General features: G+C 34.3%; 1 protein-coding gene across 6 annotated transcripts in view; it reads left to right on the plus strand.

Annotated features, from left to right (window-relative positions):
• The window catches only part of NBEA (neurobeachin), a 747,382-nt gene that overhangs the window by 288,915 nt on the left and 430,922 nt on the right, over positions 1 to 27,545 (plus strand). For all 6 annotated transcript variants that reach the window (XM_054528904.2, XM_054528905.2, XM_054528908.2 and 3 more), the window contains one exon: positions 10,914 to 11,041. In XM_054528904.2, the coding sequence (XP_054384879.2) occupies positions 10,914 to 11,041 (128 nt within the window). The remainder of the gene's footprint in view (positions 1 to 10,913; positions 11,042 to 27,545) is intronic.

Here is a 27,545-nt window from a genome sequence, read left to right on the forward strand (position 1 = left end):
TATCTGAAAGATTATAAACATAATATGAAAGTACAAAGTGGTGTTTTCTTCCAGAAAAAAATATATTTTCTTCTGGTAAGCGTTAGCAATCCTAAAGGACCTCAATGAAGTCAAGGTTAGAGGGCCAGTCTTTTTTCTGATTCACCAGTTCTTTAAAGTGTAGTTCTATAGGATCTCAACTTAAATTATAAGGGTTTTTCTAAGCTTTTTTTCCTCTTTAGTAGGCTCCGAGCTCCAAAAATTTTGTTCAATTTCAGTCATTCAGTTGCTTCTACCAAAACATGTCCATGGGAGAAGAGCAGTCCAGAAACCAAAATCATCTTCTTAGAGTTTCTTCTTCAGGATCATGGTCAAATAATTGACTTCTGTCTTAACTCTCCATTTCCCTCAAAGAAGTGTTTCTGGTTTTGTCCAGCTTAAAAAAGCTTGTTCTCAGCAAGAGAATTTGTCTATTACTAAAGGTAGAAATCCACATTATTTTATATAGTTATTGTGTTTATGATCATATATTAGATGGAGTGTAAATGTTAAAATGGCTTGGTTTTTTTTTAATCACTGATTTCAGCTGGATTATGTCAGATCCATTCCTTCTGATCCTTAATTATGTAATAGAAAAATGTGTAACTTTTTGGTAATTTTTAAGTTGTATAAAGCTCATCCAATTAAACATTTTCAACTCCTTACATGACTTTCTTTATTTTAATGAAGGGTTTTGATGGTAATTTTTTCCTTTCTTTAAACTTGTCTATATTTTTATACTTAAAGCAGTTCTGCTTTTTTAAAAAATCAAACTAACAATTTTTATATTTTAATTGGTATTTCTACATCATTTGCATTCAGTGTAATTACTGACATGATTGTATTGATATCTACCAATTTGGTAATTGTTTTAGAATAAATTGTTACTTTCCATCTGTACTTTATTTTCTTTTTCATCTTTTATGCCCTCTGTTGGGTTAATGGAGTATTTTTTCATTATTTCATTTTCTCTCCAATATTGTCTTATTGGAGACAATATTTCAAACATTTTTAAAATGCTTAAAACAAAAGACAACCTTGTAAACATTTTAGGGGCTTCTCTACGACTTACAATATAAATCCTTAAATTATCAGAGTCAGTTTTTAATATTATTACAAAGTTTCATGTGTTAATAAAGATGCTTGTAACAGTTTACTCCTAATTCCTCTTTCACATCCTTTGTGTTAATGTTGTCATACCTTTTACTTTTAAATATCTTACGAAGAAATAGTAGGCCGGGCATGGTGGTTCACGCCTGTAATTCCAGCACTTGGGGAGGCTGAGGTGGGTGAATCACCTGAGGTCAGGAATTTGAGACTACTAGCCTGGCCGACATGCTGAAACCCCATCTCTACTAAAAATACAAAATTATTTGGGTGTGGTGGCATGTGCCTGTAATCCCAGCTACTCCGGAGTCTGAGGCAGGAGAATCGCTTAGAAACTGTGAGGCAGAGGTTACAGTGAGCTGAGATTGTGCCACTGCACTCTAGCCTGGGCGACAGAGTGTGACTCTGTCTCAAAAAAGAAAAAGAAAAAGAAACAGTACACTGCTATTTTGCTCTAGACAGTGAATTTTATTTTAGAGCAATTAAAAATAAATGCATTTTATAGATTTATTTATCTTTTCTAGCACTCTTGTTTGTATAAATCTGTTTTTGTCTGGTATATTCCTTATACTTGAACTACATTTAAAAGTATTTGTAGTTCAAAGTCAGCTGCATGAATTACCTCTGTTTTTGTTGTCTAAAAAGGTCTTTATTTACCATCTTTTTCTAAAGAATTTTTTGGCTACATATAAAATTGTGGACTTATATATTTTTAAAATGGCTTTGAAAGGGATTTCATCTCATTTCTTCTGGCTTGTACAGATTCTAATGACAATGTCATTCTTATCTTTGTTCCTCTTTATGGAATGTGTTTTTATTCTCTGAATGCCTTCTTCAGATTTTCTCTTTATATTTGAATTTCAGCAGTGTGTTATGTTACATATTTTTTAACTTATTTATTAAAATTCTAGTTGGTGTTTTCTGGGCTTCTTGTATCTGTAGTTTTATGACTTTATTGTTTTTGGAAAATTCTCACTCAGTATCTCTTAACATATTTCTTCTGCTCTGGTATGTCTCTGTGTTAGTTTCTATTGCTAGAATAACACGTTGCCACAAATTTAGCAGCTTGAATCAGCACTGATTTATTAATTATAACACAGTTCTGTAGATTAAGAATCCAACACTCAGGTCACACTGGGCTAAAATGCAGATGTTGGCAAGGCTGCATTTCTTATTGGAGACTGTTAGAAAATGAGCTTCCAGGCTCACTCAGGTTATTAGCATAATTCAGTTCTGTATAGCTATAGAACACATGTACCTGTTTATTTGCCTGCTGTCAGAGGCTTCCCTTATCTCCTAGAATTCACCTTGCATGTGGCCTCCTACATTCGGAATTAGTAATAATGCATCCAGTTTTTCTCAAACTTGGGATCTGTCTGTTTTCCCCTTATACGTATCTTTTCTGCCTTCCTCTTTTGCTGTACTTCTCTAGCCAGAGAGTTTTCTGCTTTTTAGAACACATGCGATTAGACTGAACCTATCTACGTAATCTAGGATAATCTCTCTATTTTAATGCCCATAACCTTAATTTCACTTGCAAAATCCTTTTTGCCATGTAATATAATTTATTCAAAGGTTCCAGGGATTATGGTTTAGGTATCTTTGTGGAGCCATTATTTGGCATACCAGCATACTGCACTTCTCTTTCTGTGATTCCAATCACATTTATATAAAATTATTTGATACTGTTTAATAGCTTTTGAATGCACCAGTGTGCACACTCCATCTGAGTGTGTGTATATTCTTTTTTCTTTTTGTTTTAGTATGTCTATATTTTACTGGCCTATCTTCAAATTCACTGAGTCTTTCCTTGGCTTCATTGAGTCTTTTGATAAGTCCATTGAAGGCATATCATTTCTTTTACTGTATTTTTAATTTCTACCATTGTTTCTTCTTTACAGTTTCTTACTTTTGCTGAAAATTTCCATCTGTTTATGTATGTTTTCTGCCTTTTCAGCTGTTAACTCTTGACATGTTAATCATAGTTATTTTAAATTCTTTTATAGTTCCAACATAGGGTTCATCTGTGATTTTGATTCTATCGGTTTTTCTCTGGCTTTTTTGTTTGTTTGTTTCTTCATGTGTAAGGTAATTTTTAGTTGAAAACTGGACATCATGTATAGGATAGTAGTTCCTGACAGTTGTATTTGTGCTCTAAATGGGTCTGCCTCTCCTTATGCTAAGGCTTTTGTGAGAGGGGTTGAGTCATTTTAGTCTGGAATTGAGCAGGGTTTATGTTTTCTTGTTGTTTTTGTTACTCTCTGTGTACCATGGACTTGAAATTTCTCTACCTTTACTTTGTGTTTAGTTAGGTGCTAGTTTTTCAGAGTGTCTTACTCGCTATTTCTGTTCTACCCTGTTCTACCCTGTTCAGATTCAGAGAGATTCTCTACACTATGTAGTCCCTTCTGCAATAGTAGACTACTGTTATCTGTTACTGGGTGCTTGCAAGCCTGGTGTTCAAGGGCACGGGGTTCTCTTTTGTCCTGGTCTAGACTCCATTTTAGTCAAGTGCTGTCCTGGATCTTGAAGGTAGGGCTTTTTCAGTGATTTTATATATTTCTGTATGATTGGGGATCTGTAAATTTCAGGACTCAGAATGTTTCCCTTCCCCTCCCTCAGAGTAGAGCGTTTTTTATGTTCCTTTCCTCCAGCTGCAACAGGCCTCCTACTGTGCCCCAAAAGTGACAGGAGTTGTTGTCTTTCTCTCAAATGCCTAAGACTTCCATTCTGTAGAGAAAATAGGAAGAAGGATCTAGGCAGAACTTTGTGTCTTTTCTGCAGCAATTAATTCTCCCTCCTTTAATCTGGAGCAAGGAAGGAAGTTTTCTGCAGTCTTCCATGCTGCCTCCAGTTTTTCTCCTGAGTACTGTTTAGGTTTGAGTGGAAGAGCCTGGGCATTGTTGCAAACTCCCCTTGTGTCTATAGCTCTGGGGGTTTTATTCTCTTACAGTTCACACATGGACTTCAGAAATTTATAAAAAAAAATTTAGCTGATTTTTTTCTTGCCAGCTTAATGTGGTGCCCAGTGCTGCTTCTTCCTGTTCTCTGCCTCAGGTTAGCAAGTTCATGCATCCTAAGTCTTCTTGGAGTTCCTATCCTCAGATTTCAAGCTGTTTGGTTGCCTAGCAACCTCAGCTCTCTGATGAGGCCTAACAAAGTTATAATTCTTTAGATTATCTGGCTTTTTCTTGTGATTTTTGTGGGAATGACTCTAGTTTTCTACATCTGAAATAGAAATCCTCTATTTCATTTTAAAAGTTCAAATTCTTAGTTGATTTTTCAATTTATATATTCAAAAATATTATATTTTACTAAATACTACACTACAAAACACTCATTAACTGCTATTCCAGAAAACAAATTCTGTAGGTGCTTTACTGGGGAATATTCTTGATAATATCACCTATAAATAAGTGGCAGTGGAAGATTGGTCTGAAGGAAAAGTGATGCAATTGTAAGAGATATTCCAGGCCACTCCATGGGAAAGCTCTGAAATTGGAATGGCTCCAGAGGTGTCCTCAGTTGGGTCAAAGGAGCTGGGTTTTTATTTTTCTTCTAATTGACCATTGTTTGAATTCACACTGTTCCTAATGAGAGGGCTTAACCTTGGGTGAAGCAGCTCCCTTCTAGGGAGGAATTCAGCTGTGAGCCATCACCCCACAGTTCTCCTCAGAACTCTCCAGGGAAAGAATGTCTCTATCCTAAAAGAGGATCTTGGTGAGATACCACAGCTCCTACTACATTAAAATATTTTTTTAAATATACTAAATATTTTATTTGGGAGGATAAATGTTATTATTACAATTTTCATGTCAAATATTTAAGACACAATTAGCCTTACCCTTTTTATCACTAGATTTGTTGTTTGGTTTTAGTTAGACTTATATTCTTGAGTTTGTATTTTTATTTCACTATAGTTAATTTTTATGTCACTTAATTTAAGTGATTGACTGGAAAGAAGGAATTGTTCTACATCAGTTTTTTTTTTTTTTTTTTTACTTTCGTAATTAGTGCACTCCTAAAAACTTTTCTAATTGTCTAAGGGCATCCCCAAAAAAGCATGACATAATGTCTATTCACAGATGTGATCATGGCACACAACAGCTCTGAATTCCTGGGCTCAAGTGATTTTCCTGCCTCAGCTTCCCAAGTTGTTGGGACTAGAGGTTTGCATCATCATGCTCACGTAGGCATTACACATCTTAAAACTTGAAAAATGTTTACTTGGAATTTAGTTTATGATATAAAGCAGTAAACTTTTTACTTATAAAAATATTCTATTTAGCTTCAATTTCTTAGTCTATAGCTTTATCTACTTTTTTAACCTTTTCATCATGCACTTGAAAATAATTTTGTTTAGGAGTAATAAAGAGAAAATGCCAGTTTTAAATTTATAATATCACAGGGAAATAAAATAAGTAAGCATTTTTTTTTCAATATCATGTTTTCCATAGTGGCCACAACCTTAGAAAGCTATAACTTAATAAAATTGTCAGTAGGTAATTATGTCACAGGTTTGCAGATTTAGGATACATTTACTCATCAACTATTTTGGTATGTTAAATTATATTTAATATTAGAAATTTAGTGACAACAGACAAAGTATTTGAATTCTGTGTCAATTCCTAGTCATAATATATAGCTGATAAGAATTTAACTTTACAATGTGTGGTTGTGTTCTATCATTAATACTCTCTTAATCTTGCCTTTTCATCTGTTTACCTAAACCCAATCAGTTCACTTACCAATGCCTACATTTCCTCATTTACATAGGAGCATTCAATTAATAAAAATCTACTATAGAATTCACTAATGTAATAATTTCTTTTATGTCTGAGTAAATCTTTTAGGTACAGTACTTAAGGGTATGTGATTATTTCTTTTTGTTCTATGTTTTCTTATTGTAACTACCTATTTTATATGATTTAAGAAATGAATTAGGAAATTTAAGCACTCTAACCTTTCAAATCAAATTGTTGTTTATTATATTTATGACAATGTGCTAAGTACCTAGGAGAATACAAAAAGTAAATAAAATTAAAAGTAAGTAAAAATGACTTTATGAAGTAGCACAAACATAAGGGAGTTTGTTAAAATAGAATACACAGTGTATGTAGGGCCCTAAATAAGAATAGAATTATTATATTTTTATAGAATTCTAAAACATATAACATTAAGAAAAGATCACTTTGTTATGAACTATGTTTGTAAGGGGATTCATTTAGATGACAGGAGAGAAAAATCTTCATTGTTTTACTGATTTGTGTAATTAAAATTACCATGGCTTTGGATATTTCTTGAGGCCAGTTACATGTGGCAAGATTTGATCATAATTAAGCCATGGGTTTTCATACATTATTTTTCCCATGGATTAATTATATTTTTATTCATATGAATTTCTTAGAATTAACTGTGAATGAGACTTCCTTAATACAGGTAAAAGCCAATACATGATTGCAGTTTTTAAAAACCATAATTGTAAGTTTTTGTGTTTTAAGTCATATTGTTTTAATCCAATCATTGGAGCTATAGAATTTCATCTAAAGCCTTATTATTTCCTTTAAATATTTTGTTTTGAGTTGGTAATTTTGTTAGAGTGGTTTATAATTTCTCAAGTTTCAACAAGAATTTTCTTCATGGAAATAAGTAATTCTCTTTATTTATTTTTTTTTATTTGTGTAAATTTAAGGGATACAAGTGCAATTTTGTTTTGTGGATATATTGCATAGTGGTGAAGTCTGGGCTTTTAGTGTATTCATCACCTGAATAATGTACATGATACCCATTAAGTAATTTCTTACCTCTCGCTCCCGCCTTCCACCCTCCAACCCTTCCAAGTCACCAGCCTCCAGTGTCTATCATGCCATATTCTATGTCCATGTGTATACATCATTTAGCGCCCACTTGTAAGTGAGAACATGTGCTATTCGCCTTTCTGTTTGAGTTACTTCACTTAAGATAATGGCCTCCAGTTCCAGTAATTTAATTCTTTTTCTTAAGAGTTTATACTTACTATTAAGAAAAATAGCCAAATTCAAAATAGTCATCAATCAAGCATCTTAAACACATCATTAGTGTGACTCAAGGGGAAAAAATAGACTGGGGAGAATAGAATGAGTGGCTTGAAATTGTATGCTTTTCAACCCACACTTGATAAAGTCTGTGGTTAGAGCCCAAGAACTTAACCAAATATTAAGTTATTAGAGTATAAGATTATAAAAGTCACTCAGACTGTGCAGGGCAGATTCCCCTACATAGGGAAATACACCTTTGTATTACTTCTGTGCATAAAATGTCTTAGACTAAATGAATAGTTTTTTGTTTTTGTTTTCTGTGGGAAAATAGGGGTCTTGCTCTGTTACCCAGGCTGGAGTATGGTGTCAGGATCATAGCTCACTGCAGCCTTGACCTCCTGGGCTCAAGCGATCCTCTTGCCTCAACCTCTTGAGTAGCTAGGATCACAGGCACCCACCAGCACACCTGGCTAATTTTTTAATTTTTTAGTAGAGACAGGGTCTCACCATATTGCTCAGGCTGGTCTTGAACTCCTCGGCTCAAGCCATTCTCCTTCTTCAGTCTTCCAAAGCACTGGAATTATAGGTGTGAGCCACCATGCCCAGCCTAAATGAATGTTTTTGAATAAAGGAAAATAAACTTTCAGAGAAAACTCAAAAATCACTCTTTAGAATTTTCCCCTAAAGTCAGTACATTATTATGCCAGTTTTTCTTACAAAATAATTTGCTGAAGAATACCTGGTTTTATTCTGGTGGCTATATGTTCTTTGTATTTTTATTTTAAGGAGAAAATTTTATTTATTTTTATAGGACTTAAGGGCATGGTCTTTTCTCACATTAACATAGCTTTTAATTTATTTTTTACATATTAACAGATAGCTGTCTCATGTGTGTCTTGGAATTGGGGAAAAGGAGTTTTACATTGTGTGTTTCTTTGAGATGAGAACAGAAATAACAAAATGGCAATATAGCCACAATATGTCTTTTTTGGTATTTTTTGTAATTAATCCTTATTTTCAGGTGATAAAGGAGGGTCTTAGGCTAAAGTTTATGTTTGTACCATTTTCTTTCACAATTTAAATTGTGTAACAATGAAGCTAATTTATACAGCATTTATAACCTTTGGAATACATTGTGGGGAATCTGTAAAAAACAACAACAACAAAAACTTTCTTCATTGTGAAAAATGAGGATGAAGTTTTTCCATTTAGAATATTTTGCTGTTGTAATTCCAGCAGAATTATTTGATAATGGTTTATATACATAAAACTTCTAATCCCTTGCTGAGTAAAATATTACATTCTTTGCCCCCTATTAGAAAATTCAAATTCTCATTGCAGGATGATATATAAAAGCAACATTTAATATACTAATAAATTTTATAAGAAAATATTTGCAAAAAAATCTTAATAGGGATTCACTTTCTGAGAAATATCTGTTTTTATCTATTACCCTTAAGTCAAGATAATTGGTAATAATGTATATTTATACATACTTACAGAAGTAATCAGTTGCTTGGATTAATTGAAGTTTCTATTTCATATTTAACTTAATCACCAGTAACAGTATTTTTGTAATTCTGACGCCTCTAAATCGCACAGAAATCTGTAAAATAGGGGAGAAAGTTCTCAAACTGGGATAAAAAATGTTCCTAGCTTTAACTCAATAATAGTACATTAAATCCAATAGCTACGATGCAAGCCTCCATTAATCAATAATTTTTCTAAAATAATTTTACTCTCACTTATTAATCTTAAATAAAAATAATCATACTTCATTTAGAATTGAGCATCAGAAACTATTATATCTAGATTTTTCTCCTTTTAATAAACTCACTCTTACTATTCTAACCACTTCTTAGTACAGGGAATTAGTTTAGCTGGGAAGAGCTGTAGGACATGATTCTAGAGATTTGAAGGAATTAATGAAATGATAGATTCAAAAAAGAATCTCTTTGTATTCACTAACAGATAACTTACTGTGATTATGCTTATTCAGTGACTTCAGGTAGCCTATCTTTTGCTCGCTTCTTTGTTAATTCTTTCTAATAGTAAATACTCTCATTAAAACAGTCATTCTCAAAGTGTGTTTCCTGGATCAGCAGCATCAACACCACTGACTGAGAATTTGTACTTCTAACAAATGCTCGCCATACACACAGACCTGCTGAATCAGAAACTAGGGTGGGGCTCAGCAGTCTGGTTAAACGGACTCTCCAGATGATTCTGATCCACACTATAGCTTGAGAATCAGTGTCTTCAGGAGGTCCTTGCTTTAGGAATTACAGAGTAGGGGAGACTATTGAAATCTCTTTATTTCACTAAGCCTGCCAAATCCCCTTCAAATCCCTTTTTCTTATGGAAAATTGTTCCTCCAGAATTTTCTAAATATATGTGGCAGTGATCAAACGAGTTTTCTCCATGCTTTCCCCTTTCTCTAGAGCTGTTGACACGCGTAAGAGGAGACAGTTAAACAGAAGTGCTGATGGTGAGACTTAGAGTGCTCAAAGATATGAAACTTGGCTGTTTCCAATTTAGGAAAGAAGTCATCCGATATTATTCTCTAATAGCTATTTAATTGCTTAAAAAATTTAAAAAGATGCCATAGTTTAGTTTTAAACCTTATTAATATATTGCAAATTATTTTATCGTTAATTGCCTTTTTTTCATTTATAAATTTTTGCCTCATATATAACAAAATGTTACCTGGCATTGTGGCAGAACTTGTATTATTTTGTAACATTGTTTAATTGCTAACTTTACATATCTTCTGTGTAGAAGAATGTGTGCTCATCTAATATATTGACTTTGGTTTGTTTAATGTATCAGAATCACATTTTGTGAGTGTAAATATGGGTGTGTTCAAAGTAGAGTCAAAAAAGTGGGCATTATTGACCTCTCACTGTGTGCTGGGTGCTTTTCTGTGCACTTTACATCCCTTAGCTTGTTTAATCCTCACTGGGTAGATACTGCAATCATCTTCATTTTGCAGACATAGAAAGCCTAATGTGCCTAAGGTCGCCTAGCTAGTATATGATAGAGCCAGGATTCTAGTCTAAGCAGTCTTACTCCAAAGCACTTTTATCTAAGACAGATAAATCTGTTACTATGTTATTCATTTGTCTAAGCAGAAATATTTTCCTTCTCCCCAGTTTTTACTTTTACATGTACCAAAGTATTTTTAAGAATGTCAAATAGTGCTTATGTATGGCTATTAACTTAAAATTCAACAGTGAACTATATAATAATACAGCAGTTTGTAAAGAAAAGTAAATAGGCTTATGAAATGGAAAATGCCTACTTTGGCAAAGCATTCAACTGTATTACAATGAATTTCAGTTATTCCCTTATTTGTCCAGATTTCAAGCAATACCTCCTTGAGAGCAAGAATTAAATTATTTGTAACTGGCACAGGGACCCACATTGTCAGTGTTCCAGATCATTTTCTTTGATGGATAGATACATAGAGAAGGCATACAAAAACTCATTTACATGACACTCATAGAGCGGTGGACAGTCTTTGGCCCTTTTGGGTGGCATAACCTCAATTCTTTTTCATAGTATAGTCATTCCAATTTAGCTGAAACCTTTCAGTAGCCTTATGACTGTATGTGAAACTGTACAGGGTGTCCCTCATACATGAAGCTTGCTATTATTCCATGGGCTAGAAAGGACATGTATGATTTTTAAAGATTTTAATTTAGAAGTAAAGTTTATTTGACATTTTATATTGAATTATATTTATTAGTTTTTATGTCTTAATTTCAACAGCATCACTGCAAAACTTGAAAGAGCTTTAGAAAAAGTTGCTCCTCTTCTTCGTGAAATTTTTGTAGACTTTGCCCCATTCCTATCTCGTACACTTCTTGGCAGTCATGGACAAGAGCTATTGATAGAAGGTATGATTTCTCTCTCTATTATAATTATTTTAGTTTACTATAATGTATGTATTAATCATGGCATAATTTGTGCTTCTGGAGGAATATATATTTCCAAAAGTATGTAAAGGCATTACTTCACAAATTCTAATAAGATATTCAATATGTTTTCTCTTCACTCATTTTTTTTAAATAACATGTTTGCATGGTCAATGCCAATAAGAAAACCTTGAAGATGAAGAACGTTGAAAAGGTGTCAGAATGAGAGGCTTTGGCTCTTTAATCCATCTATCAGGGCTGACGTACATCCTGTCATTAAGATAACCTGTTTATTAAGCAGTGATCTCTGAAATTTCCTTCTGACTCTGAGAGCCATGCATCTTTAAGTGATTTTTCTTGTTCACATAACATTTGTAGTGTGAGAATCCTTAACTAAGAAGACATTAAAAATCCAGAGAAATACTTAACAAAGAATTGATGAAGCCGTTGTCTCCTCAACAGCAGCTTACATAGAGTAAGGAGGCAAAGCAGATAAATTTACTAGGAGAATAGCTTTGAAAAATATGGTTAATCAAAATCGTATTTCTTTTTAGAAAGTTTTGTTTTATGAATATTTCTGAGCTTCAGAAAGAATTAGACAATATCAAGATGATCTGTAGGTGAATAATGGCTTTAGATGCCATTTCAGGTAGTCCTGGGATTTAGCATCCTTGTATATCTTTTTTGCTTTTCACTTCCTGTTTACTGTAGAAGAAAGAGAGTTTTCCTGTGCCTGTTCTGTTATTGTCCCAACTGCTTCTTCTCAGTGTTTCTATTAGGAAGACTGTGATAGTTAATGACTCGGCATCTGGGAGCTGACTTTGAATCCTAGTTCAACTACTTTCTTAGCTTTGTGGCCTTTGTGAATTACTTAGCCACTTTGTATCTTAGTTTCCTTTCTATAAATTGGAGTCAATGATAGCACTTTAGAGTTCTTGTGAAGATTAAATTATGCAAGGCATTTGAAGCTCTTAGAATATTGTCATGTAATGAGCTTCTCAGGTTTCCAAAAGCACTGAGTTCCTTCTGGGCTAGGTACTATGTTACATACTTTTGGTATATTAGTAAACAGACAAAGATCCTTTTCTTCAGATGGAGCATATATTCTAACGAGAACACAAAATCAATAAGCATTAAACAAAATGAATAATTAAATTATATAGCGTGTTAGAAGATAGTGAATGTTATATAAAAGGATAAATACAACACAGAGAATTGGGATTACAGAATGACAAGGTGAGGTTGAAGTTTAAAGAGAGTGGTCAATTTTACATAGGCCTCATGGTAAAAGTTACATTTGAGCAAAAACTTACATAATAAGTAATAAAACTTACTTAATAAGTGCCATACAGCTTATTAGAAGAGGAGTGTTCTATGCAGAGAGAATAATCAGTACATTGGCCCTAAAACGAGGATAGAAAGATGTTCTTGGTATGATCTACCAACAGGAAAAATGCCAGTCTCATGTGAACCAGAAGGACAGTAGTCGAATATTAGGGCCAGAGAGGTAATGGGTTCTTTGGCTTTAACTAGTGTGTTGTAGGGAGGCTGCTGATGTTTTAAGTAGGGCTGTCACCCTGGATGCTACTATTGTCATTATTATACTCCCACCTACAAAGTGAAGTATAAAATGCTCTGAAGAATTGGATTCTGAGAAGAACCATGCTAATTTAAAGCAGCCCCAAAATGAACTTTAAAAGTTCTTGGAAGCTTAAAAACTATTGCTTGGCCACAGATTGTATGTATAATTTAAATAGCTTTGTTCTAGATGTGTATGATTGATTACACAAAATCGTGTATTCATTGATTCATTCAAGACAGAAGAAATATTCCTCATGGAGCTTACAGTCTAATGAGCAAAGAGACATAAAAACCAATAATTAAAATTAAATAGGATATGTGCTATAATGAAAGTATATACAAAGGTACAGTGGGAAATGAGACTAGATGGCCTACTGACCACTTGCAGGGCACATATTCTTCTAACTGGGTCAATGAGGTAGTTGTGTATACCTGGTCTTACTCCTGCTGCTATAAAGCCACTTCTTCATCTTTATGAGGACACACATGTTTGAAAGTGTTATGTTCCCTGCTTCTACCTAACTCCTGTAACAGCTCAACCCAGTCTTCTGAATTCCAGACATAGTTGAAGTTACCTAGCATAGACATCTAAACCCATATACTCCAGGGATACCTCAAACTCTGTTTATCCAAAATTTGTTTTCCTTCAATTTACTTTTCCTTCTAAATGTATTTATTTTGTCATTAGCATTACTATTAATGCAAATATTTGAGGTGAAAATTTGATTTTTCTTTAGCTCCTTTCTCCTTCAACTTTAATATTTACAATTACTTCATGAGAATGAATAATTTCCGAAAACAGTAGTTAGAGGATAGTTCTTCAAATATTATTAACATTACAAACATTATATCAATCCATGTGTAAAAACCTTCCAAAGTAACCTAAATATTATGTTAGCTGAAAGTGGTGGCATCATAGTTAGGGATTCTAAAAGGTACTAGGTTATCAGTTGGTCCTTCTTGAGTCCCTTTTTTTGCTTTTAATTCTTTTGATTTCCTGTAGTTAGATGCTATTGAGAAGCAAGAATGCTGGTTATTGATATTTTTATTTTCATGCTTTTCTGTAACGTGTTACTTTATTAAAATAAAGAAGTTCAATAAACATCATTGAAAAAACAAACTTAAATGTTTCCTCATTCCCTACAAGATAAAAGCCTTTTATTTTTTCTGTTGCTATCTTTTCCTAAAATGATTTGATAGGTTTTACAGAAATGTATAAATACTGACCAAAGACATAATAAAACAAAACAGCGAATAAAGTTTGTCATGTATGTAATAATGTTAGTAGTGAGTCCTGCACTGTTATTAAAACTAAGACAAATTCTGTACAAGTTTTCTAGCCGCCAGAGCAAAGGCACAATTATGTTAAGTTGTAAGACTCACGTTACTGGTTCCTAAGTGATAGTTTGTGGCAATTTTACGTTAACTGCTCTGTATTGGAAAATCATGAACCCCTGTGTGTAGCTACTTTCCAGAATCTTCCATGGCCACACATTCACATTGTTTCTTACTTATTTCTTCTCATCAATGCACAGAGAAAAATGATTGAGTAATTGAGAGCTATTTTTTTTAGCTTCTCTGTTTACCTCACATATTCTGAATTGAGTGGAAAGACCATTAAGAATATGCCTTCATTGTTATCAGTGCATCCAGGTGAACCTGGATTTTTTTTTAATGTAACTATGCTAGAAATGAAATATTGGAACAGGTTAGATATTAAAAAGTTCATTTTGTGTTCCCCTGGCAGTATACAATTGTATCTTATAACTTTCTACATTCAAAGAATTTTAATACATCCTACTTTTTAAACTATATGGGTGTAATATTTATGTCTTTCTTTGCTGATATTTAAAATGACTTTTCTTTATAAAATGATGATAGCAAATGGTAGATTTTTAGGTTTTGAGTTTTGTTTTTTAAATGCCAGTAACTTGGCAGCATAAAAAGCTGACAACCCTAAAATATGATCCTTTAAATTTTTGCTAGTTCATACAACCCAAAACTCTGGAAACTATAGTTGTTTAAGCGAATGACTTTCAGTATCTGTCACAATTTGGTCATAACCGTCCCTTCCAGGCCCAACTAGTCTTTATCTTCTTGCTATAAAAAAAATTTCTTAAACATGTAAAGAAGTCACATACTATCACATTTCTTTGTTTTTGTACAGCTCTTCTTTCTGCATTTAATCCTTTTTTTTTTTTTTTTTTTTTTTGAGATGGAATCTTGCTCTGTCGCCCAGGCTGGAGTGTAGTGGCACGATCTCGGCTCACTGCAAGCTCCACCTTCCGGGTTCACGCCATTCTCCTGCCTCAGCCTCCCAAGTAGCTGGGACTGCAGGCACCTGCCACCACGCCTGGCTAAATTTTTTTTTGTATTTTTAGTAGAGACAGGGTTTCACCGTGTTAGCCAGGATGATCTCGATTTCCTGACCTCATGATCCGCCCACCTCGGCCTCCCAAAGTGCTGGGATTATAGGTGTGAGCCACCCCACCCGGCCTGAATCCTTTTTTTTTTTAATCTCCCCAAATTATACTCATCCTTTGAGTCCATTTTCAGGCTCATTAAGCAAACTAATGTCATGACTTCTGTGCTCCTACAGTATTTTACTTATGTAATATTAATAAAATTATTTTACACTTATTGAAATAGGAAATATCTTATTGTTTATATTGTCATTACCTAACTTAGATTCTGGTACATCATAAATATTCAGTGTTTTTCCCTTGTGCTTGAATAGAATATTATTTTTCTTTCTTGGGAGGCCGAAGCAGATGTATTGCTTGAGGCCAGGAGTTTGAGACCAGCCTGGGAAACATAGTTCGACCCTGTCCCTAGAAAAAATAAAAAATTGCCCAGGCCTGGTGACATGTGCCTGTAGTCCCAGCTACTCTGGAGGCTGAGGTGGGAGGATTGCTTGAGCGGGAGATTGAGGCTGCAGTGAGCCACAATCATGCCACTGCACTCCAGCCTGGGCACCAGAGACCCTGTCGCTAAAAAGAAAATAACGAAGGACTGGTAAGATTTTATGTTCTGTGGTAAGAATTCCTGGCATTGATCAGTTCCTCATACTTAGGAGTTTGCTGCTGCACTCATCCAAGGTCCATACTTGCTCTCCACCCCACCCTGTAGAAATGCATGTCCTTTTATCTTCTCATTCTTGAGCATATACTCTTACTCATTCTTTGTTCTTCCCTCTCCTTCTGTTTCCCTTCTTTCTCTAATTTGATATGCTTTTCCTTTCCCTTGAGAAGAAAATTTATCAAAATATTATGAAGAACTCAGGACATTTACATGATAAAAACATATTTACCCTAGCTTTGAATATTTCTGTTTAAGAAATAGTGCTTATGATGAATAAATCTCACTGCATTTCAGTTTACCATATAAATATGTGTGTGTTTGGTAGGAACAAAACTGAATTTAGGTAACTGAAGATACTTTATGAAAACAAAAAGCAATTACTCTTCTAACTTCAAATAGCCATAAAGTATATTTGAATTGCCTCTTTATGTTTTATATTCCATTTTTCTTAATGCACACATTTATTTGTGTTTAAATTATTTCTTATGGGATAATTAATCCTTGGTAGTTTTTATTGTTGGTGTCCTTTCATTTTCTTAATTATCTATTACTTTGATTAGTTAGCTTGTGACTGTATCATTCTAGAACAATGTAGTTCACCTTTTAAGACCATTAACAGTAGCTATTTTTAGGTAGCTTTTGATGTATGTTTTCTCTTAGCAATAATTAAGGATTTTCGAAGACAGTAATTTGAAGCTTACTGGACTTCAAGAAAATTATGGATTTTCAATTTATAAACTAATGCATAAAAACTACTTAGAATAGGTATGTATGCAAGTATCAAAACCTACCAGCCAAAGATAACAAAACAGCCTAAGAATCCAGTTTATGTTCTGTGAGCATTGTTTATGTTCTATTGAGAGCTCACAGAAATATTCAGAGTAACTTAGTTGTGATGAGGATATAGCAGAAAGTCTCATATGTGTCCAAGGACAGGAAATAAAATATAGTTGATCTTCAGGCAGCCTGGAAATGGGAGAAGAGTCAGTAACAAAGACTACTTCCTTTGATTCGCAAAGCAACTTTATAGCCTCCTGTCTTTTATTCTCTCTGTGTATCTACTCAAAATGTTTTTACTTTTCTCCCAGACCAACTTCCCTTGCTTAGTCATCAGAACATATCTTAGCATAGCACCTTAGCCCTGAATCTTAATGCATTTTTAATGTAAATATCCTGCATCATCTAACTATAGTCACTTAACTTATCAAGAGAGAATCTGAATGGCTCAGCCAGGACTATTATTTTGTTCCTCCTGGGGTAGGTGTCTGACCCTGTCATAATCAGCTAAGCCTGAAGTGGGATAGAGGTGTCTGAGATACATGAGGCTCTCCCTTTTAGGCTCTATATGCACGTTGAAACATTTTAGAAAGAGATGTTAGCAGTGCAGGAAATTTCACTGAAGGGTCCACTCTACTTTTGGTGGCATTAATAAATATTTTATTAAAATCTTATAATACTCAAGAATATTTATGGTTTCCAGGACTAGCATTTTTTTAAAGTATATAAATATAGCATGAAATTTCTACCTCCACCAAAGAGGACATCACTGACATATTATAAAATGAATGAGCCTAGTCAAGAAGCTCCATATCATTCACAGATCATTTGTAGTAGCATTATAGACACATAATCAGAAAAACTTGCAGTATTTTTATTTAAAAATTATAGACTAAAATGTAATTTCAGAATTACTGTTTTTAAATTACAATAATGCAAAAAATGTACACAAGAAAATTGGGGTAAATGGAAAATGCTGGCATAATTTTTAAATATTCCTGATTTCCTCCATAAAAAATGGATGGAAGAATGGATAATGAAACAATAACTACAAGAACAATGAATGGACATTTGCAACAAAACTAGGTGACAGGTATCTCATTGGACCCCAAAATACGCCTAGGTGGGGACCATCTAGCTATAGCTACATGATATACATGATATCAGCTGATTTGTGGCAAGGACTCATGGTGGCCATCAAATATAGATCTATCTGGAGAATTAACTAAATGAGGGTTATATAGGAGAAATTAAAGAATATGACTGCTTATTCTGAAAAATTTGAAAAATGGGGCAATAATCATGTTGGTAGTAATATTATCGATATTACAAAACTGTTACATTATGTTGGATAAAGCTACTTGGTAATTATTAATATTCTAATTATTTTATCTCATGTTGTTGAAAATCAGGATTCTGGCTCAAGAAAGGCGATCCAGATATAAAATAGGAGAGTTTAAGTAAAAGCTTTTAATTTGGAATTTGAATTGGACATTTTCATGTGAACTTATGCATACATATGCATGTACATGGACACATACATGCATACCCATATTCTATAGGTCTATGCATACTATACTAGTAGCCCTGTCTATTGTTTTGCCTGGACACAAAAATCAAGTCAGTAGCAGTGAGTAAACTTAAGGTCCATATTTACTATTAAAATATCACTTGCCAATGAAAGAAACAGGGACTTCATAGAGAAATAAGTGATTTCAAGGCTGGGGCAGGAAATATTAATCATTTACCTGCAACATTTTGTGACACCACAAAGCAAGGAAGGTATCAAAGGTTGTCAGAAGAACTCAGGAGCTAACTTAAAGAAATTCCTGTTGTCCCAAGATGGAGCAGTTTGAGCATCCATAAATATATTAGGTTGGTGCAAAAGTAATTGTGATTTTATTAGCAATTGGCAAAAATCGCAATTACTTTTGCACCAATCAATAATAACTGCAATGCATTAAAACACCTGGATATGTTTAAATCTATGTATTCGTAATGATAATTTAGAAAATGATTTTGTCAAATTTAGAGAATGATAGAGAACTAACTTACTTTGAAAACTGAAAGAAAATTAAAAGAATAAAGTATTTCTTATGTCCTTTCTTTGTGAACTGATCATTGTATTATGAAGTTATGAGGGGGGATGTTTTGTTTTTACAAAAATATATTATCTGATAAATAATGGTGGGATATGTGAGTTAGATTATCATTTAGCACCCTCTAAGAATTTAATAGATCTAAGCTTCAATGGCTGCTAAACTCACAAATAGAGAGACAGCTAGACAATTAGATAGGAAAAATACCATCACCTATCAAGACTGTATGTATGAATGAATGAATAAAATAAAACCATATCTGATTAAATCTGTACATTCAACATATTGAACTATACCATGGGAACTCAATAATCAAAATTAATACTGGAGGAAATTCTGCAATACAAATTGAGTTGGTCTCTTCAAAATAAATAACATGGGGAAAAGAGATCTAGAAAGAACCTGTAGCTTAAAAGAGTTTTTTTTTTAATTTCAAAAATCACCAAAACTAAGTTGTTTGTAGAAATAACTCTATGATTTAGGTATTAAAAACTATAATCAAAAGCAAAGTGATTATCATAAAAATCAGAATAATGGTTTGTTATAAGTAGGGAGAGGGTTAGAACGGGAAACATGGAGTACTCCTGGGATACCTGGCAATAATTTATTTCTTTAGCTATTTAGTGGTTTCAAGGATGTTCACTTCATAATATTTTATTAACTGATGTTTTCTGCAGTTTACTTATTAATATTTTGTAATAAAATAATGTTCTCTATGGAGAAGATATAAAAATTCTTGAATGACATTAAAGACCTAAATAATGGTGAACTATATCATATTCATGGTAGGAAAACTCATCACAAAAAAGTTGTTTCAGTCCATGTTAATATATCAATTTTAATGAAATTTTGATTTAAAATAATTTTTAAATTATTTTCATGGAATTTTATAAGCTTTCTCTTAAATTTCTGAGCAGAATAAAGGGATGAAAATAATCGAGTAATTTTGGAAATTAACAAGCTATTATAATTAAAACTGCATAGCAGTAGTGCAGAGATAGATCACTGTGTCAGAATAAATCTCGAAAAACAGATCCCACATACATATGGTAACATTATGAGACAGAGCTCCATTGTAGACTGGGGAGAAATAGGTGAACAATGGATCTAGATCAATTGGATTCCCTTTTGTTAATTAAGAAGACAAAACAAAGTGGATCTCTTTCTCCTTAAACAAACAAAAGACACTACCACTGTGGTTGAAAAGCAAATATCAAATGTTTCAGGAGAAAAAAACAGGAAAATATCGGTAATACCAAAGGTATTATGTAAACTAGATAGAAAAGCATAAAATGTAGAGGGTAAAAAGTCACCATATTAAAACTATTTTGTTTTATCAAAACAACATTAAAAAGTGGAAAGATTGAGAGTAACACAAGCAATATAGTGACTACGAACCTTGAAGTCCTCATTCTCCCAAAGAAAAAATGCATATACAAAAATATATGGAGCAAATTAGTGTTGTTAGAAAGCTCATAAATCAATTAAGATTTATTAGATCAGATAAGGTGTTGCAGCAATGAAGGAAACACCTAGCTAAGATAGAGCTACTCAAAACGTTAGGAAGTCCGTTGGTATTTTGTTTGCCCTTATCCCACACCCTCCTCAACACAGTGCAGCATATATGATAATGAGGAAATTGCTCAGTTCCCAATTACTCCTTTGGGGTGGAAGGGAAAGAATGGAACTTGCTTGCAACATTCTCACTAAAGACTGAGAAGTGACTATATTTTTTAAAAGCCCAAATTTTAACAAAAATAATACAACACATTCAAAGAAAGAGAGAAACATAGTTCATTCAAAGGAACAAAACAACTTCCAGAAACCACATTTAAAGAAATGTAGGCCTCTGACTTCTTTTAAAAATAATTTAAAACAACTGTCTTTAATATGCATGTGAGCTAAAAGGTAGCAGGGACTGACAACTAAACAAAATTAGGAAAAGGTTTTATGAACACAAGGAGAATATGAACCTAAAGAAATTATTTAAAAGCAAAAACTAATTTGAAGCTGAAAAACACAAAGGAATTAAAAAATTCGTTATTAGAGTTCAAGAGTAGACTCAATTAGACAGAAGAAAGAATCAGCAAACTTGAAGACATGTCATATGAAATTACTGAGCTAGAGGACCAAAACTAACAGAATGAAGAAGAGTGAACAGAGCCTAAAGGACCACATCTTCAGACAGACTAACATAGGTATTATGGTAGTTGCATAAGGAAAACAAAGAGAAAAGGGCAGAGAGCATATTTGAAGGAATAATGGCTAAAAAACTTCTCAAATTTTAGGAATCAGACATATGAACTGAAGCTCAACAAGCTCCCATGGGATAAATTCAGACACACACTGAGACACATTTTAATCCAACTATTGAAAGTCAAAGATAATCTCGAAAGAAGCAAGAGAAAATTGTACATGTACAATGAGCCTCTATAAGTTATCACCAGGTTTCTCAGTAGAATCCATGCATGCTGGAAGGCAGTGGGATGATATATTTAAAATGCATGAAGTAAAAAGCAAAACAAAACAAAAAGAAACCGTCAGCCAATAATACTACCTCCAGCAAAACTGTCCTTTAAAAATGGAGGAGAAATTAAGAATTTTCCAGATAAACAAGAGCTGAGAGCATTTATTACAACTAGATCTAACCTATGAGAAGTGCTAAAGGGAGTCCTTCAGCTTGAAAAGAGGGAGTCTACACAGTAACTCAAAGCCATATGGAAATAAAAAGTTCTACAATAGACATATTACAAATATGAAAACTTTATTATTATAATTTTGGTTCTACTATTCTTTTAAAAGATTAAAATCCAAAAATGTAAAAACAAACCTATGAATCTATGCTAATGGGTAAGCAATATATAAAGATATGACTTGTGACATAAGTAACATAACTTGTGCAGATGACTGAGCTGTAAAGGAATAAAGTTTTTATATGCGATTGAAGTTAAGTTGTTCAGTTTAAAATGAACTGTTATAACTTTAAGATGTTTTATGTAATCCACATGATAACCACAAAGAAAATATCTGTAGAAATTACACAAAAGAACAAGAGAGAAAGCACATCACAACAAAATTCAACTACACACAAAGGAGGGAAGTACGGGAAGAAATAGACAAAAATGCAATGACATACAGAAAACAACAAAATTAAAATAGGTCTTCCTCTTTCAGTAATTATTCAGGATGTAAATGGGTAAAAACTCCTCAGTCAAAAAACATATATTAGCTGAATGGATGAAAAATCAGGAACCAACTATGTGCTGTCTTTAAGAGACACTCACTATAAATCTAAGGACACATAGAGGTTTAAAGTGAAAGAGTAGAAAATGATATTCTGTCCAAATAGTAACCAAAACAGAACAGGGATAGTTAATATAAGACAAAATAAACTTTTGAAACTGTTAAATGAGACAAAGAAGAACAATATATAAGGATAAAAGGGTTATACAAAGAAAATATAACAATTATAAATTTATATGTACCAAACATGAGAGTTCCTAAATATAAGAAGCACATATTGACAGACTTGAAGGGCAAAAAAGTTCTGCAATAATAGTGGGAGACATTCATATCCCAATTTCAATAATGGATAAAACAACCAGGTAAAAGGTGAATAAGGAAATAGATGACTTGAACAACACTATAGACCAATTGGACTTGACAGACCTATAAAGAATACTTCACCCAATAGCATCAGAGTATACATTTTTCTAAAATGCATATGGCGCATCCTCTAGGTTAGACCATATGTTAGGTCATTAAACAAGTCTTAATACATTTAAAACGATTAAAATCTTACAAAATATCTTTTCTAATCACAATGGAATGAAACTAGAAATAAAAACTAGAAGGAAATTTAGAAACTCCATAAACACTTAGAAATACAACAACATATTTTGAATAACTAATGGTCAGGGAGAACTCACAACGGAAATTAGAAAATAAAACAAATGAAAACTGAAACACAACATACCAAAACTATGGGATGAGGGTAAAGTAAAGCTAAGAGGGAAGTTTATAGTTATATATATTTACATTTTTAAAAATCTCAAAACAACAATCTAGAAGAACAAACCAAGCCTAAAGCTAATAGAAGAAAAGAAACAGTAAAAATTAGAGCAGAGCTAAACAAAATAGAGAATAAAAAAGCAATAGAAAAAAATCAACATTAACCAATAGGTGATTTTTTTATTATTTGAATTAAAAAAAAATTGATTTCCATAGGTTTTTGGGAAACAAGTGGTATTTGGTTACATGAGTAAGTTGTTTAGTGGTGATTTGTGAGATGCAGGTGTACCCATCACCTGAGCAGTATACACTGAACCCAATTTGTAGTCTTTTATCCCTCACCCACTCCCACCCTTTCCCCCGAGTCCTCAAAGTCCATTGTATCATTCTTATGCCTTTGCATCTTCATAGCTTAGTTCTCACTTATGAGTGAGAACATACGATGTTTGGTTTTCCATTCCTGAGTTGCTTCACTTGGAATAATAGTCTCTAGTTCCATCCAGGTTGCTGAGAATGCTATATAATTTATTCCTTTTTTCTGGCTGAGTAGTATTCCATCATACATGTATATCACAATTTCTTTATCCACTCGATTGATGGACATTTGGACAGGTTTTATATTTTTGCAATTGCAAATTGTGCTACTGTAAACATGTGTGTACAAGTATTTTTTTCATATAATGACTTATTTTCCTTTGGATAGATACCCAGTAGTGGGATTGCTGGATCAAATGGTAGTTCTACTTTTAGTTCTTTAAGGAATTTCCAGACTTTTCCTTAATGGTTGTACTAGTTTACATTCCCATCAGCAGTGTACAAGTGTTCCGTGTTCACTGCATCCATGCCAACATCCATTATTTTTTGATTTTTTGATTATAGCCATTCTTGTGGGAGTAAGGTGGTGTATCGCATTGTGGTTTTGATTTGCATTTCCCTGGTCATTAGTGATGTTCAGCATTTCTTCATATGTTTGTTGGCCATTTGTATATCTTCTTTTGAGAATTGTCTATTCATATCCTTAGCCCACTTTTTGATGGGATTGTTTTTTTCTTGCCGATTTGAGTTTCTTTTAAATTCTGGATATTAGTCCTTTGTCAGAGGTATAGATTGTGAAGATTTTTCCCCACTCTGTGGGTTGTCTGTTTATTCTGCTGACTGTTCTTTTTGCTGTACAGAAAGCTCTTTAGTTTAATTAAATCCCTCTTATTTATCTTGGTTTTTGTTGTATTTGCTTTTGGATTCTTGGTCATGAAGTCTTTGCCTAAGCCAATGTCTAGAAGGGTTTTTCTAATGTTATCTTTTATAATTTTTATACTTTCAGGTCTTATATTTAAGTCCTTGATCCATCTTGAGTTGATTTTTTTATAAGGTGAGAGATGAAGATCAAGTTTTATTCTCCTACATGTGAATAGCCAATTATCCCAGCACCATTTGTTGAAAGAGTATCCTTTCCCCACTTTATGTTTTTATTTGCTTTGTCGAAGATCAGTTGGCTGTAAGTATTTGGCTTCCTTTCTGGGTTCTCTATTCTGTTCCATTGGTCTATGTGCCTATTTTTATACCAGTACCATGCTGTTTTCGTGACTATGGCCTTATGGTATCATTTGAAGTCAGGTAATGTGATGTCTCCAGATTGGTTCTTTACGGTTAGTCTTGCTTTGGCTATGTGGGCTCTTTTTTGGTTCCATATAAATTTGAGGATTGTTTTTTCTAGTTCCGTGAAGAATGATGGTTGTATTTTGATGGGAATTGCATTGAATTTGTAGATTGCTTTTGGTAGTATGGTCATGGTCATTTTCACAATATTGATTCTACCCATGCATGAGCATAGGATGTGTTTTTGTTGGTTTGTGTTTATGATTTCCTTCAGCAGTGTTTTGTAGTTTTTCTTGTAGAGTACTTTCACCTTTTGGTATTTTATTTTATTTTTTGCAGCTATTATAAAGGGGTTGAGTTCTTAATTAGATTCTCGGCCTGGTCACTGTTGGTGTATAGCGGAGCTACTGATTCGTATACATTAACTTTATATACTGAAACTGCTGAATTCATTTATCAGTTCTAGGAGCTTTTTGGAGGAGTCTTTAGGTTTTTCTTTAGGGTTTTCAGCAAACAGCGACAGTTTGACTTTACCAATTTGGATGCCCTTTATTTCTTTCTCTTGTTTGGTCTGATACAAGAATATCTACTCCTGCTCACTTTTGGTGTCCATTTGCGTGGAATGTCCTTTTCCACCCTTTTACCTTAATTTTATGTGAATCCTTATGTGTCAGGTGAGTCTTTTAAAGGCAGCAGATACTTGTTTGGTGAATTCTTATCTATTCTGTAATTCTGTTTTTTAAGTGGAGTATTTAGGCCATTTACATTCAATGTTAATATTGAGATGTGAGGTAGTATTCCATGTATTATGCTATTTGTTGCTGAATCCTTTTTTTGTAATTTTGTTTTATAGGTTCTGTGAGATTCATGCTTTAAAGAGTTTCTGTTTTGATGTGTTTCCAGGATTTGTCAAGATTTAGAGCTCGTTTTAGCAGTTCTTGTTTTGCTGGCTTGGTAGTAGAGAATCCTCTCAGCATTTGTTTGTCTGAAAAAGAGTGTATCTTTCATTCATTTATGAAGATTAGTTTCTCTGGATACAAAATTCTTCGCTGATAATTGTTTTGTTTAAGGAGGCTGAAGATAGGGTTCCAATCCCTTCTAGCTTATAGGGTTTCTGCTGAGAAATCTGCTGTTAATCTGTTATGTTTTCCTTTATAGTTTACCTGATGCCTTTGCCCAACAGCTCTTAAAATTCTTTCCTTTGCCTTGACTTCAGGTAACCTGATGACAGTGTGCCTAGGTGATGATATTTTTGCAATGAATTTCCCAGGTGTTCTTTGAGTTTCTTGTATTTGGATGTCTAGATCTGTACCAAAGCTGGAGAAGTTTTCCCCAGTTATTCCCCTAAATATGTTTTCCAAACTTTTAGATTTCTCTTCTTCCTCAGGAATGCCAGTCATTCTTAGGTTTGGTCATTTAACATAATCCCAAACTTGTTGGAGGCTTTGTTCATTTTTAAATTCTTTTTTCTTTGTCTTTGCTGGTTTGGGTTATTTCGAAAACCTTATCTTCAAGCTCTGAATTTGTTTCTTCTGCATTTTCAATTCTGTTGCTAAGAGTTTCCAGTACATTTTGCATTTGTCTAAGTGTGTCCTTTGTTTTCTGAAGTTGTGATTGTTTTTTATATATGCTGTTTATTTCACTGAAGATTTCTCTTGTCATATCTTATATCACTTTTTCAATTTCCTTAAGGTAGACTTCACCTTTCTCTGGTGCCTACTTGATTAGCTTAATAATCAACCTGAATTCTTTTTCTGGCAATTCAGGAACTTCTTCTTGGTTTGGATCTATTGGTAGTAAGCTAGTGTGATTTTTTGGGGGGTGTTAAAGACCCTTGTTTTGTCATATTACACAAATTATTTTTATGGTTCCTTCCCATTTGGGTAGGCTTTGTCAGAGGGAAGATCTGGGGCTCAAGGCTGCTGTTCAGATTCTTTTGTTCCACGCAGTGGTCCCTTGATGTCATATTCTCCCCCTTTTCCTAGGGATGTGGCTCCCTGCTAGCCAAACTGTAGTGACTGTTTTTTCACTCTGGATGCAGCCACCCATCAGGGCTACCAGGCTCCAGGCTAGTACTGAGGTTTGTTTGCACAGAGTCCTGTCATGTGAACCATCTTCAGTTCTCTCAGTCATGGATACCAGTACCTGCTCCAATGGAGGTGGCAGGGGAGTGAAATGTACTCTCTGAAGGTCCTCAGTTGTAGTTGTTTAATGTGCTAGTTTTGTACTGGCTGGCAGGAGGTGGTGCTTTCAAGAGAGCGTCAGCTGTGATAGTATAGGGAGGATCAGGTGGTAGTATAGGGAGGATGGGCAGGGCCCCAGATCTCCCAAGAGAATATGATCTTTGTCTTCAGCTACCAGGGTGGGTAAGGAAGGACCATCAGGTGGAGGCAGGGTTAGGCATTTCTGAGCTCAGACTCTCCTGAGCTGGGCTTGCTGTGGCTGCAATGGGGGTGTGTGGTTCCCAGCTCAATGGTGTTATGTTCCCAGGAGGATTATGGCTGCCTCTCCTGTGTCAAGCAGGTTGTCAGGGAAGTGCAGGAAAGCCGGCAGTTACAGGACTCACCTAGTTCCCTCTCAACCCAGATGGCCGGTCTCATTCCCACCATGCCTCTCCCAACAGCATCAAGTTTGTTTCCAGGCAGTGGGTGAGCAGGACTGAGAACTTACCCCAGGATACCGGCCTCCTGTCCCAGAAAGCAAACAGGGCTTTTGCCTCTCCTGCCTGTCAGGTCTTCACACTGAGTTCTTGCCTTCCCCCAAGTTCTGGCCAGGAAACTTCACATTCATTTGGAATTGTTACAAAATTCAGCTGGAGGTTTCCCTCTCCCTGTAGTCTTTTCCCAGTTCCTCTGGCAGCCCTCCCCGAAGACCCCAGTGAGACACATTAGGAATGGCTTCCCTGGGGACCAAGAGAACCCACAGGGCTTTTCCCTGCTGCTTCCTCTACCCTATATTTTGCTTGGCTTTCTAAATTGTCTCAGTTCCAGGTAAGGTCAGAATCTTTTCCAGTGATCTAGACCCTCACGTTCCCCAGTGAGGGTGTGCATTCAGGGGCAGATGATCCCCCTTTCCCACTTTCACAGTTTGGACACTCACAGTGTTTGGGCTGTCTCCCAGGTCCTGCAGGAGCAATCCACTTCCTTCAAAGGGTCTGTGGATTCTCTCAGCTTTCTTGGCATATTCATCTTGAAGCAAAAGTTGATAATGTGAGTCTCCACATTCTGCTCTGTCCATCCAAGTAGAAGCTGCAATTTAGTCTTGCCTCGTATCTGCCATTTTTTCCTCTCCCCTAAAATAGTTTATTTTATTAAAAAGATCAACAAAATTGAAAAACCTTA

The sequence above is a fragment of the Pongo abelii genome, chromosome 14 (genome assembly GCF_028885655.2).
Source record: "Pongo abelii isolate AG06213 chromosome 14, NHGRI_mPonAbe1-v2.0_pri, whole genome shotgun sequence".
Taxonomy (NCBI): domain Eukaryota; kingdom Metazoa; phylum Chordata; class Mammalia; order Primates; family Hominidae; genus Pongo; species Pongo abelii.